This window comes from Telmatherina bonti (genome assembly GCF_933228915.1).
Source record: "Telmatherina bonti genome assembly, chromosome: 23".
In the NCBI taxonomy this organism is placed as follows: Eukaryota; Metazoa; Chordata; class Actinopteri; order Atheriniformes; family Telmatherinidae; genus Telmatherina; species Telmatherina bonti.
In genome coordinates, this window is record NC_136632.1 from 21,533,939 (window position 1) to 21,549,427 (window position 15,489).

Here is a 15,489-nt window from a genome sequence, read left to right on the forward strand (position 1 = left end):
ACATTCAGATCCTCATGATAGTTTAAAGGTTTTTATATCTGCATTGGGTGCACGAATGGAGCAGGCACTTCTACCTGTTACAGGCAGGAAGAGTTGAACCGATAATAAGCTGAGTGTCACGTAGTGAAAACAACTCGCTTTAGCTAGCTTTAGCCAAACAGTTTGTTTCAGCTCATTATGCACAACATGTCGTTTTGTTTGTTTTTTTCCGTCTCACATGTTTTCAGGATAAATGGGCACGCAGCTTACAGTTGAGTATCATTTTTGATCGGGGGTTTACATGGTTTGAGACATTATTGCTGTTTTTTTTTTTTTCTTATTTCTTATTTCTTATTCTGATCTTCTGATGTTAGATGCTGTTTTACTGCCAGTTTACTCTGTACCGACATTTAGCCCTTGTTGTTTAATTTCTGTTACTTAGAGAATAACAAAATGAATATTGCATTCACTTTTTGGCTTAAAATAGTACTATATTAGGTTTTATCTATACTACTCATTTGAAAATTGAAAGTTGTGTCCTTTCTCTTTGCTGCTGCATTTTGGTGCTATAAATAGCAGTGCATTTGTTAGCTGATGCATAGAGGTCTGCATTGGACTGGGATCTGTCCGTTGGAGCTGGGAGCTGGGAGGTAATCGAGCAGGAAAAGAATGAGGTCCAGTTCTCACCTTTGACATAGGCTGAACACCGGACTGTCTGTTTGCCCAACTGCAGCTGCAGATCCGTCACTGTGCTGCTGACTCCACATGACGAACCATCCTGACTGGACACCAGTCTAACAACACACACAGGCAGTCACACAAATGTCAGTTTTTTAGATCGTCATTTTGAACAGAAGCTTGTAACTTCCTTCCAAAAGTTGTTTTCACTTTCAGCAAACTATCCCGGATTTTTATTAAAATGTCAATCAAATCTCAGAGCAGCTCAGATTTCATGTAGCAGGATTAAGAGACGCAGTTCACCAGATTTAGCAGATCATCAGTTACCTTTCAGAGCTGATTTTAATTTAAAATGCAACCAAAATGTCACATTTTCTTCAAACTTTTAATGCAATGTACATCCACTCATCTATTTTTTGCTATTTTCTCCAACTCAATCTGTTGGTTTCCTTATATAGGCTATTATGAATTGGCTTTCATTATGTTTTTTTTCCTGTCTGTAAAGCATCTTGAGATGGCATTGCCGTGATTTGACGCTATATAAATAAAGTAGAATTGAATTAAATTCAGATCAAGGTGCCATCAAGCCTTTACCAACCTGTCTCACCAGATTATATGCTGTTGTTATTAAACACGGCTCCTTTCCTGTTGAATTATTTCTTTGGGTTTTTTAAAAAAATTTTTTTTTAACATATTGTTTTTGGATTCGCACACAGCTGATATGTATAGGCTTAGTAAAGTGCTAATAAAGTGTCAGAAGCCAGCAGGTGAACGAGGTGTTGTGGGCAGGTTATAGCGTCTCTTACCCCAGCCTCTGGCAGCAGGAGGTGGAGATGTGGTTATGTAAGCTGCCAGTGTTGATGGACGCCTTGACTTCAGCCTCGCAGCACTGTGGGGAAAACAGAGATGGGATTTTTGGTGTCATAGTGTGATTTTCCACTTCGCTCTGACTCCACCGCACACAAGGACACAATTAGTCATCAACTTTAATCAAATTTGTTACAACAACACATGAGCACAGCTGTAGGGAGCCTTAAGAAACCACACAGCTTTCTTCTGTTTAACGAAACCATTTGGCTACCATGTGCTTATGAAACAGCCGAACTGGGAAATTAGGTCCATGTAGATTTTTATTCAACTCTGCATAAATAAAATAACCATTTATCATTTGTGGAGTCTTTTCAACCCAGTCGTATGCTGCTAAACTTTGATCTGGATTGATTGCTCCAGGCATTTGGTTAAAATTTTCATGATGAACTAGTAAATAACCAACCTACAGTGTTCAGTGAATGATTATAAACCAAGTTAATATATTAGTTGAGTTAATATATTAAGACACATGTTGATGACTCATGATTCTTCAGTTTGTTGTGTGTACTTGTAAATTCATGCTTCACTGGAGCATGAAATCTTAAGCAAGTTAGTCATATGTGTACATTTAACACATCGATCAAACAGCTGTGCAGTGGGAATACCAGCATGCATGATGAGATTTATGGCTCTAATTATTCCTTTTTATGTACGCTGAAGTTTGTATTCTTGTATTGTTTGTAACATCTTTAAATTAGACTTGTATGAAATCTTTGTAATGACTACGTATGCTCCTCTTATGAATATTTCTATGGTATCAGTGGATCAAATGACTTTGTAATGCGTTGATGGGACATAATTAGAAGCCTGCACTACATTTTCTGCTGCCTACAGAACTTTTTAATTAGTTTTATCTTCATTCTCACCACTTTGATTGCAACCCAGTTTTATAAAAGAAATATGTATTGATTGGTTTAAAGTACAAAATGATTGACATTTAAAATTATGTTTTAGCATGCTACTGCTTTGATTAGATTTTTCATTTTCTGCTTTCCATCAGGTGTGTTTAAACTATAGACTGTATAAAAAAAAAAAAGATGGACAGAGCCTCTGTGACGTCACCCATAGGTTTCTGAAGAGCTGAATTGAAGCTCGGTGGGTGGTTCCTACCATCGCCATCTTGGCAGGAGCATGTGTGTCGTCTCACCAGAAAATACAAATATGGGCAAAGAGGTAGAACTGAGAGGGGGGCTGTGAGTGTCATGGTGGATGATTGACATCTAGCGAACTCCGAGCTCCCTGTAACTACAAGCTTACCAAGCTAACCAGCTAATGGAGGTAAGCAGGCTAAAGCTAAGTCACGTTGTTAATCGGCTAAAAACCGCAGTTGTTCTGCATTCTTCTTACTTGAAGTGGGAGATCGGGTACCTGTCAATCAAAAGGACACGCCCCTAAATATGCCAAATTTCGAGATTAAATTACTTTTGAACGGGCGAGTTAGAAAATCTATTAAACCTAAAATTGATTTTTGAACCAGGCTGTAAACGTGTATTTCTGCTGTGCAGTTAGCTTTTTTTAACATGGGAGTCTATGGGGATTTGCTCTGTTTTGAAGCCCCTAGTGGATGAAGGGGGAACTGCAGTTTTATGCACTTCCGCATGGGCTTCACTTTTAACCGCCAGAGGTAGCCGCTTGGTTTGAACCACTTCTTGTTTGGTTCAGGGTCCAATAGTATTATTAAACCAGCTTTATTTTACAAGAGCCATGTCACAACATTCCTCTGTGCACTGCCTGACCTAACAATCATTTCCCATCTCATAATTTTACCTCCTTTTATTGTAGCTGAATGAACTCAAGCAAACTGACCTTCAAAAAAGAAAGAAAAAAAAACATTTATTTGTGACATTTCTACACAAAACCTTCATTAAAGGTCTAAAAATTGTGCAGGAGTTTTGCTACTTTAAATTCTGTCCTTATCTGACACTTAATATATGAAATATACATGCAAACTCTAATTTTTCAGTTTCTTTATTACAAAACCTTTTTACTGAACACCATTTGATTCGAGGAAAGGCCGTTTATTTCAGAATACAACTTTTTCTCTGACAGAGAAAGCAGCCTCATACAGACCAGCTACATTACTGTGGATGTGTTTTAGCTAAAATTACATAAAATCATCACTGGATTAGAACATGTTAAGAAATTAAAGCAGGGTAAAAATGGCCTTTTTCATGCTAAGTAGCTAGACATAAATGACGGCATATTTTGCTCTGCTTCTTATGGTTGCTTTAGCAGGTCACTATGCTAATATGTAAGCTGGTTAGGCCGAGAATATACTCTCTTCTTTAACTCACATGTGAGTAGGCAAGTAGCTCAATCATGTGTGCTTAGCTTGTAACACTAGAAGGCACTCTAGAGCAGCGGTTCCCAAACTTATTGAGCTACAACTATGATAAATATTACACATTCTGGCTCCTACATGGCCAAAACAACACAATAGTCAACAGTCTCTGGACAGTTTGCTTAATTTAGCCAACTTTAGCTTTGTCTTGCTTAGCTTAGCTTTGCTTCGTGAAAAGTCTAGAGAGGTTAATAGATATACCCTGATTCTGTCCAATAACAAAACCTCCTTCCTTTAAACTCATTTAAAGCTAATTTATATTTATTTCGATCATGTATACGTTGACAGTCTGGATGTTCTCTGTGTTATTCTCGTCTTCATTCTAATCTCAGTGTCATTGTTTTAGCTTTGTGTTTTATGAACAAATGTGAGAACATAAAGAAGGCTTTTTTTTCTCAAATTATAAATTGCTTCAGTCCATTTGCAATAATCTTTCACAGTTATGTTTTCTTTTACTTTCTTCTATTTTTCCAAGCTGTGGATTTAGTTGAGTGCTGCTACGAGGCAGCTTGACCTAATTTTTACTGACTCTTGTTCTCTTCTTTATCTCATAGTTGCTCTGCTGCCTGCGGGGCACGTCATGCCACAAAGAGATGTTTCCTTTAAAGCTCAGCAGACTGGGGCGGTCTGTTTTTCTGAGGGTCCTTCCCTATTCAGCATTTCCTAAGTCGCTGCCTGTTGGGAAATATAGAGGGATGAATGTATACAGAACATATGGCAGCTCCACATGCAAGATAAGCAATATGGCAGTACCACCCCCACGCTGTGCATAAATCACATATCTTTCTAGGAGGAGATACAAATATAACTCAGCTGTATGGTATTGTTTTCTTTCTTAAATCAGTTTTGGCAAATTTACAGTTCCAGCAAAAGAGCTGAAAAGATTGAATAATGTAAATTTAATCTGCCATGGTAGTCATCCATCCATCCATCCATCCATCCTACATCATACATTCATCATCCATCCATCTGTCCATCATACATTCATCATACATCCTTCCATCCATCCATCCATCCATCCATCATACATATATCCATCCATCCATCCATCCATCATACATATATCCATCCATCCATCCATGCATCCATACATACATTCATCCATCCATACATCCATCCATACATCCATACATCCATCAATCATCCATCCATCCATCATACATATATCCATACATCCATCCATGCATCCATCCATACATTCATCCATCCATCCATACATCCATACATCCATCCATCCATCCATCCATCCATCCATCCATACATACATACATCCATACATACATACATCCATACATACATCATACATCCATCCATCCATCCTACATCATACATTCATCATACATCCTTCCATCCATCCATCCATCCATCCATCCATCCATCATACATATATCCATACATACATTATCCATCCATCCTTACTTACTTACTGACTGAGTTAAATGGCATGTTTTATGATTAGGTGGATGGGCAAATCGAGATATTTTGGAAAAAGGACTAGGAATATTGCTTATTGACACACCAAACAATAAATTGTTTTTAGAAAAAATAAGTTAGCACTAATTGATTTCCTGACAGACTTACAGGTGGAGAAAAGCCATCAAAAAGCATGTAATTATAATCAACAAGTTTATGTAGTTTTAATTGATACAGTGAACATTTTTTTTTTTTTTTTTTTTTTTTTTTTTTTTTTTTGTCCAGCATTTAAGCAAGCAGACTGATGTTCTGGATGCTGTGTTCTGCTGAGCAAATTTATTTTGCCAAGGGGAACTTTTATAGATGTAATGATCCCCTTGTATTTCTTGATTCTTATTTTATTTTTCTATTTGCTTTGGATAATAGCTTGTATTACAGAGTTTATGCTGCTGGACCAGACCGGAAAGGGGCAGAAAGAGAACAGAAAAGAGAACATACAGTGAACATCTGATTGAGAAAAAATAAGAAACTGAATTTTAAAGTTCGTGACAGACATTTTGTTTCTTGGATTTAACATTTTCTGTCATTTGCTGCATTTTCCTGCTTCTGGTTCTTTAGATTTGACTTTTTTTTAAATTCTTTTCAGCCCAGCGCCTCCTTCAGTAATCATACCTTATGCACTTATCAAGAGGCCCTCAGCCACCTTGAAATTGAACACATTGAACACAGTTTCCATGCACCATGTTTTGATCATTCTCACTCTTTACAGTCTGAGCAGGCTGAAAAAGCCTCTTTTGTCCTTGTGTGCTTATCAGCAGACCCACAATCCTGCTCTTTTGTCTCAGTCCTGGTGGCACAAAAATCCCTCTTTATCTCTGACGTTTAAAAATAGCAGCAGAATGAGTAACAAGAAAACACTGTGGTTTTGATGAGTTGATGATAAAACCCAGCAAAACAGAATTGGAAAGAAAAACGCTGAATATGCTGGAAAAGTGGGCTGCATATTTTAAATGTTCATATATTTGCAGAATTCAAAGCTGTTCTGCATCATTTAAACACCACAGGGACCAAAAAAGTTGCATCCAAATACTGATTTCTCTCACAGATAAAAATAACAAGTATTACCCTCCCTGGAGTCCATCATGCTACAAATATATTACTTGTTTATACTGTTGTGAATAAATTAATATGTGCTTTTTGACGCAGGAATTCCACTGCCTATCTCTCTGTCTGGATTTAATCCAAATGCCTGCATTGTAATGTTCTTTTCAGTGCTTCGTCAAACTATCTGAAGGCAGAACTTATGTTGGTTGGGGTCAGATTTGTTTATAATGTGACTCTCATACTTGGGAACAGGAGAAAAGGACATCACATCACTTTTTCTTTAGCAGAAAGAAAGAAGAAGCTGTTCAGTAAGCAGCGTTTTACCAAAAATAATTAGCTTCTTATTTACTTATTCGGATCAGTTAATGAGTAACTCAGACTTTAATATAGTCAGAAAAATGATCTAATTAAATCCTCTAAATGCACATTTTTGGCTAATTAAGTGTGCGGGTAATTAGTTGTGAAAACGTGCAGTTTTGTCTTTAAAGCTGCCCTTTTGGCTTCTTCGATTAAACATTTTCATTGTTGTTCAGGATGATTAAAGTGCTTTCTTTTCCTGCACAATCAATTATCCATGTAGACATCCCTGTTTTTCTGGTGTCACTCCAAATACTTTATCGGCTCCTCTTCGGTTGCTATTCATTATAAATCAGATAAGGACTAAATCAGCACTAGTGAGTATTTCATGTGACCTTCCTGCATGTATTAGTCACTGGAGTATTGATGGCGACCCACAGGGAGCCTCTCCCTGTGAATCCAGACTATCATTAATGCTTCTCTGTTCTTCAGAATACTTTAAATTGGAGAAAGAAATGTATTTCCAGTGCATTACAATTTTTACTGTCATATATAGGCTTATATAAGCTCAGGACTAGTGACACCTCAGGTTGAGTTCATAGTTTATCAAACCTTTTCAGGGAATAAATATTTGATAGCTCTTTTTTAGATCAGAGAGGGCAGGAAGTAAGGGATAAGGAGATAATGGAGTACGTGGTGTGTGCTCTTTCAGAGGGCATCTTCATTGCAGGTTAGTTTCCCTGTACATATTTACACGGCTGACTTGATGAATAGGTCGACCTATTAAAAGATGTTGCAGATCTTCCTCACTGTTGCAGTTTCAACCACCTTCAGTTCGTAGTTTATAAAGCTACATTTTATCAATTCCACCTTGTTGGTCCAGGACTGAACCCTCTTTTTCCTTCAGAACTGAATTATTTCTTGGTGTCATAAATTAAGGAAGGTGTTGTAAATATTATCCTCTGAGATTTTACTCTGTATTGACATGAAGCATCACACATTTGCTGCATATTTGTCAGCTACACAACCATGATGAGATTCTCCCATTCCAGTTCTGAAATTAAATGTGAATTCAGTCTCTCCTGCAGAAGACACTGACCAAATCTGAATAAACATCTGTTTTTCTTTAAGCAAAAACCAGTACTTGCATTCATAAAGTATTTTTAAAATAATGCTGTAATCTTGTCAATTTATCGATAATACTTATACAGTATGATAAAACATTTTATTTTATTTATTTAAAAAACAAGCTGGAAGGCACTTTGCAATTTTAATCATTTTTGCATTGCATGCATGTTTAAAGTCTGTGATCCAGTTGATTTTTGCACAAACTTTATTGTTTGGTTGTGTCTGTGGGTCACTTTCTTTTTTTTAAAGAAGTGGAATATTTTTAATTAAAGGAAGGAGCATTAAGCTGGAAACAATTCAGCTCACCTGAGGTATAAACACGTACAGTAGGGTTGCAGTTGCCATGTTTTCTATGTCTCCTTTTTCCAACTCAAACAACCAGGGAAACATTGAAAAGCTGCAGGACTTCAGCCTTAATAGCACCAAACCTTAGGACCATTAAAGTTTAAAGTATTTTACTTTACAGTGCCTCTAAAAATCATTGCTAGAAATGTGTTTACAAGAATAGGTTTAATGCTGCAGCATCTCTGTGATTTATTATGTTCAACTGAGAGGAGAAGCAATGTGTTTACCTGTCTTCAGCCATCTTGTGCAGGAGCTTTGCTGAGGTGACAGTACAGGCAAATATCAAATTACCTACTGAATTTATATCATATCTATTTATATCATATCTATAGATACTAGCATAAGACACACTAACTTCCAGTATGGTCACAGTAAACCACAGTAAATCACATAAAACCATCACAACACATTTGGAGGACATATTAATAAAACCTCGTTTCCTGATTGACAGGCTGGGAATAAAAAAGCACTGCCTCTTTGATACCTCTGTCATTTTATTGCTAACTTTTTTAAAATAGGATTTTACATTATTTAATTTAAAGTGTTTTTTTTTATTTATTTTTATGTTCCATGCAGCTAAAGTGGGATTCACTGCCATATTCAGCAGCAAGCACAACATCTACAGTGCTCGATATGAAATGGACTGAGTTAATTAATAATGTAACCAGGAAGCTTTGGCTCAGTTACCTTTAGGGACAGCAGAAGATAAATTGGAGATTACCAATCCTGAGGCACTAAAAGGGACATTTTTTGATAAAGGAGGGCGAAACTGGAGCACATAGAGGATAATCTGTTTCTTACTGTCAGCTCCTTTTGCTAATCTCTTCATGTTTCTTTTCTATTTTTGTCCTGTAACCCACACAGTTTATTAATTTCACACCCTCACATATGTGTTCCCTTCAGTGAATCAGTATGGCTCCTGTGTGGACTGGGTTGGTCTTATTATCACTGTGACTCAGTTATCTGTTACTCAGATCCTGTCAGACAGGTGCTGGGTCCTGCCAGGCTTTTCTTCCTCTCCAGAGGAAAAGGAAAAGTAGAACGAGCTTTAAGTGATGAGTCATGGGAGCAGAATAGTGATGGCTTTGTATCTTCTTGTGTTTTCAGTTTGCATGAACCTGACTGGGTGAAAAGAGGCTTGCAGGTTATGTTTAGTGGCTAGCGTTACCTTGCATTGAATAAGTAAAGCTGCGAGGAGTGGCGAGCTGTCCGTGCTCTCGGGCTTCTCGGTTGTCTGTCTGGCTCCGGCCTCACTGTCATCGTTGTCTTCATCTGATCGAAGGCTCCGCTCACTTTCCTCCAGAGACTCTCTCTCCTCCGTTGAGTCATCGGCTGTGCTCTCGCTCCGCTCCTCAGCGTCGACTGGTCCGTCCTTGGTGTCGGCAAGTGGGGAACGAACCCTGGCACTGGGGTCCCGGGCCTCCCCACGCAGTCGTGTGATGTTTCCCTCCAGCAGACGTCGCTGGACGATGCAGTGTGGTTGCTGTAAAGACAAAGAAATAGATTTTAGATTGCTTTAGGTTTTAGATTTCCACAGCGGTAACAGTGAGATGAAAACTTTACATAAAACCATCATGTCACTCATCATACAGGACAGTGTTTACCATGAAAATGATGGGTGATCTTGTAATAGAAAGGGACAAGTGGCCTAAAAATGCATCAAATGTAATGGTATTTTAACTCAAAACAATCTCGACTGAGTAGTTTTCTTGTCAAAACTTGAAGATAAATCAGACGTGTTGGCAAAAGTCTTGTGTTTTATTTCTTCACGAACTCTCAAACCACCAGGTTCTTACACGTCGTCATCCAGCAAGATGCATTTAAATAACTCCTCAACACAGTATTCCAAGGAGATGAGAGGGTTCCCAGATGACAAATGTCTCCAACCAGGGTCAAGTTGAACAGCAGTGCAACCCCATGATAAAAGAAAACAAGATGAACTGTTTCAAATTACATCTAAGTCTTGTCACCGTACCTATCCAAACCAGTTTGGATTGAAGTTTACCAAACACATAACCAGTAAAATTAGATGATGCCACTGCATGTTGTTTGAGGTCAGCTAAATATGACATTTGATAAGTCACAAGTCAAATCTCCCTTCTCGTGTTAGAGACTGCTGGACCAGAGCTGAGCAGCAGAAAATTAGATTTCTGTTTCACTGAGTCGTCACTGCTGCTGCTTCATATTGAAAGTAGAAGCGCTGGCTAAAATAAGCTGGCTTTCTACTCATGAGATGTGACAAAAGGAGGCAGCAGCTGATGTGTGAGTTTAAAACTGAAATAAGATTTGTCTTTATGTTGCTAGAATACCGTCAGGATGTCAAGATGGTTTATCACGTAGCTAATTTATCTCTAATATCACAAACTAGTGATGCATATTTTTAAACAAGCAATTTCTGTCCATATTTTCCATTTGCTGTGTGCAAGTTAGACAAACTGCTGGTCGAGCCTCAGTTGTTAGCAAAACACTGAAACACTAATACCACCATGGTTTCTTTACATTCGTGCTAGTGCACATGTTTTTGTTTTTTTTTAGATTTTCTTCAGGAGCAGGAATATTTTTTCAGTAAACCAGAAAGATGTCTTTCTACTTAGCAGGACTTTTACACGTCACGTTTCTTAAAGCGAAACAAGATACTTTTCCATTCTAAAACTCAGCTGAAAGTCATCTGAAAACAAAGGTGAATTTCTAAATAAAGCATTGAAGATCTACCTAAATATTATGTAATTCTTTCAGCAAACATTTATGAACTTTTTAACTATGTAATGCTAATAATCACCTCTTTCATGACAGTTCAAAACTGCTTTAAGTGTTGATGATAAACTTTGACATTTCCTCTGTTTTATCAGCTGAATATTTTGATTTACCGATCACACATTAGAAATAAGTGGCAGGTACTCCCGTCTAAAACAAATGTTCTCAAACCATACTGGTCTTGGCTCACGCCTCTTCCTGTGCCTTAGTAAAGCATCTTTCTTCCCTCTCCTTGACCGACATGCAGACATCTAACTATTAAAAACAATTTAAAAGCTTTATAAACTCCCAGCTCAAAGTGTGGAATATGTAACTTTAGTAGTACTACAAAGTGATTACAACATACTACAGATGAGTTTTTACTTTCAACTATAACTAAGGGTAGAAAAGTGTCTCACAAAATGAAGATATTATTCTATGATTTGACCTTTCATCCATACAAAAGCGCAGATTTACAGCATTACACGATTACCTCAAAAACCTCCAACTAAAGTGAAGATTTATATGTTTGTGATTCTGCAAGTGAAACAGCATAACTGGGTTTTAAGTTTTAAGCGTGTCTGCCTGTAAAAAAATGCTCGACATCACATTTGCGACCAGTGTTTACATGCAGAAACGGCATGGATGCCTTCTGAATGTACCAACAATCTGCTTATGCAGTGAGATGTGTGCAGATTTTCTAAAAGCCGATGTGTGAGCTAGGCTACGTGTGTAAGTGATGCTATTGTCTAAATCTAACCAGAAACGGTTAGGGGGAAAAATTTTGTTGATTTAATTGAGGAATGGTAATCACTGGAGGCTCTGCTCATAAACGCTCCTTCCAAACCCCACAATCCGGTAAATTCATGAGGATTTCGGGACATATGAAAGTAAACAGGTTTGTTCAAATTTCTTAATCAGCATTAGTGTGTGGAGCTTGATTTATGTTGGATTTTCTCAGTTTTTAAAGCATCTTTCAGTAACTAGCTGTTCCCTGTGGATCATATTAAAAGAAATGTGTGTTTAAGCTGCCTGGTCTTTAATCTCTGTGCTGTTCCACCACTGCAGTCTTTGTAGCAACTGTCTGGCTTTGAATAGAGGAGGTTTACACAGCTCTGCAGCCTCACTGCATTAGTAAAATACAAAGATTTTCTTTTATTTTTATGATTTTATGAACACCGAAACAACCAGGATGTTATTTTATATGCATCATCAGATGACAATCTTAGGTGAGTAGATTCAGAGTGAAAAGAGCAGAATAAGAGGTGGCTTCGTTGATGTCTTAAAACAAAAGTCCACTGGCTTTTAAGAACAAAAAAATTAACATTTTAAGCTAAATTGTATGATGTAAAGACACTTAAAGAGTTATAAAATGCAAATTGTGAGTGACAAGACCATAACACTAAGCAGATCCTTTTACTTTACTGTAAACTGCTGGAGGGAGTTTTTGTTGTTAGTGTTTGCTCTGCAGGAGCTGCAGCAAATTGTTATTCATAGAGATATTTTCAGTGGGTCTCTTTATGTAAATCTCATTCTTCAGACTTGGTAGGAGCTACGCTGTCTTTGGTTAAAGCTACAGTACAGTGATCCAGACCATGCAAATGTATGCTGGCTGGTTGAACATACAGGTGCAACACCAGACCCCAAGTTGCATCAACCTAACTCCAACATGTCTACATGCAAATGTACCCTGAGAAGAGGCCTCTAAAGGTGTGTTGTCATTTTGGAAACTTCTTAGCACCTATAATCCTCAGAGACCCTCTACAACTGTTTAGTTTAAATAAACCTAACAACAAAATTCACATCTCTTCTCAGCTGTACATAGTGAATAGCAGGAGAATGGAAACGAGCACCTAACTTTAAGCTTTCTAAATCCATTCCCCGAGGGCGGCAGTCCTGCAAGTGTTTGGAGTTTCCCTGCTGCAACACTCCTGACACACATCAGGCTTAATTAGCAGACTGGTGCAGAACTTGACATCAAGCTCCACTCTAGTCTAATAATTACTCATTGATTTGTGTTAAGTGTGCTGCAGCTAGGAAACTCTGAACACTCGCAGGACTGCCGCGTTCGAGGTTCGGAGTTGCCCACTCCTGCCCTAAGTGCTAAAAACAGAGAGGTGAGACATCAATTGCTTTTATAGACCTCTGTAAGTAAAGGAATTGTCTGAACTTCAACTCATGTCTTAACAAGTTACATCAGTTTGACATTAGGGTGAATTTAAAATGATCTCTGTCTTCTCCTGTAGCTTTGAAGGTCAGAGAATGCACAACCAGAACAGGAGAGCTGGGATCTGAGCACAATAACCGATTATCTAATATTTTATTACTCATCACCGTTCTCACTCAGTCTTAGTTTAATTTTTGGTCGCAGCAAACTGTTTTCACCTTTTAACTTTACAGCATCAAACGACAAAGACCACATCTGAAGGTTGGAGGGATGAAGGGGGATTTGGTCATGACACTTTCGGCCAGATACTTTTTTAGTCCTAGAGCTGCGGTGTAGATCTTTCTGTGAATGTTAAACTTGTGTTTTAAAGAATCACTAAAAAACTTTGGCAGATTATCTCAGTTTTGTACCCTGTATTGACAGCTACTTGTAATTCAGCATTTATCTTTGTAGCATGACTGTGAGCTCAGACAGTAAAAGTCAGTCCCACGTTGACTCGTCTTATCTCTTATCCAATTCTTTCCCTCTTTTCCTCTCTTCTTCCAGTGATGCCCTGTTACTTTTCTACCTGTGTGTTGATATCAGTTTCCTAGCATGTGACACGTTGTGTAAAGTAAATCTCAGCTTCGACCTCATGCAGCATTCTAGAAGAAAAGATGTGAAGTGCGGTTTCCCAATCTTGCAACGCTGTTGTCCAGTGATGGCTCCAGAAATGCACATAAAAAAATCAAACGCGACATGAATGCATATTTCAAGGTCATAAAGTTACATTGTGTGGCAAAAGGACCACGACTATACCATTAGTTTTTAAACTGTTTTTTTTTGTTTGTTTGTTTTTACACCATCCTTTCTGAGGACATTGCCTTTCTGTAACAACTCTGTGGATGAGTTATCCAATCCATTTTATTTATATAGCACATTTTATAAACGTAAACAGTTTCCAAAGTGCTGCATAGAATAAAACAAAAACAATGTTACAATACTAAAATATCGGTAAATACAAAGTAATAAACTTAAAATGAATCCCAATAAATCGGTAAAAAACCAATAAATAATTTAATAAAAATTAAATCTGGGTGCAGGGAACATTTCACTTTGACATTTGACATCTTACATTTCATGTTAAGGTTTATGGAACAGCCTTTAATGGTTCTACAAAGGTTCCAGTAGAGGAAATGCAAACAGTTTTGGGTGAAAGATCAACAGTAAAGCTACAAGTGTCTGTTTGTAATTGTTGTAAAAAGAATCTCCTGCCTCCAGCACTACATGGCAACTCTGGATTCACAGCAGGCTTGCAGCAGTTTGACTGACACTTATCTATGATGTCTCCTGCTGTTTGGTTTCTTGCTTGTGTTGCTCTCATGCTCAGATGTAAGTCGCTTTAAAAAAAAAAAAAAAGCTTCTGCTAAATGACAAATAGAATACAATACAATACAATGACTTTGTTTTTTTCTTACATAACATCTGAAACTGAACGTTAATCCTGAGGTATTTATCTTTTTTTATCAGATTACCAACCCCACGGGCAGATCAGCTGACTGAATAATTGCTCTTCTTATAGTGACATGTGTTAAACCATAATAACATAAAGTGGCCATCTGTGTCCTTATATGTATTTTTAAATGTTCTTTTTATATATCTCTTTATTTTAACATCTTATTGTTATTTTCTTTTCTTGTGCTGTTAGTGTGTTGGTCAGCTGTTTGTTGTTTTTATAGTGCTTTAGAAATAAAAATGGTATGGTATAATATTACAACTGAAGGTGAAAACCAGCCTTATTAAGTTCATCTCCATCCATCTGCCTTTTGTTCTCAAATGTCTTGTATCTCAACAACTTGTTGTTCCGACTCTTTTGTCATCTTGCACCTAACACCTCTTCCCAAATGCAATAACAAGCCTGCAGTTGCACCACATTTGCAGAAAGTGGTGTGTTTTCTCATTACATCATGTTCCTTCTGGGGAAAACAGCCATTTAAGTGTTGTTGTTGCTGCTGTTATTTAAGGCACTTTATGTTGTGGAAGCTTCTTTGTCACTCAGAACAGAGTATTTTTTGGTGAGAATTGTTAATGGAGTCAGGTGTGTGAATTGTGTGGAGGAGAGACCATACTGTGGACTTTAACAAAAGCAGCTGTGGACAGCGAAACCTGACAGTCTATTGTCTGTAAAGGAACTCAGTTAAACATCTTTGATTGTCTGGCTTTTGCTTCCTATTAAGAGACAGCGTATGCATGCATAATGAAAGAGAAAATATTGACTCTGCTTTAATATTTCCCACTTTTTTTATATTCAGGCTCATTATTTGATGGCCTGATTAACAAACATGCAGCATTAATCAGTTCTGTTGTTGGACTGTTCTGGACTAGAATTTGAATGAAGATAAAGATGATTTTATATCCTGGAAAAATCAGCTTAAAGGAATGAATAAAAAGTGTC

General features: G+C 37.6%; 1 protein-coding gene across 1 annotated transcript in view; it reads right to left on the bottom strand.

The window, feature by feature from the left end:
* Positions 1 to 15,489, bottom strand: part of nrip2 (nuclear receptor interacting protein 2) — a gene marked incomplete at its 5' end in the record, with an annotated part of 38,694 nt that overhangs the window by 4,106 nt on the left and 19,099 nt on the right. Inside the window, 3 exons of the mRNA XM_079262911.1 lie at positions 667 to 773; positions 1,464 to 1,546; positions 9,324 to 9,638. Coding sequence (XP_079119037.1) covers positions 667 to 773; positions 1,464 to 1,546; positions 9,324 to 9,638 — 505 coding nt within the window. The remainder of the gene's footprint in view (positions 1 to 666; positions 774 to 1,463; positions 1,547 to 9,323; positions 9,639 to 15,489) is intronic.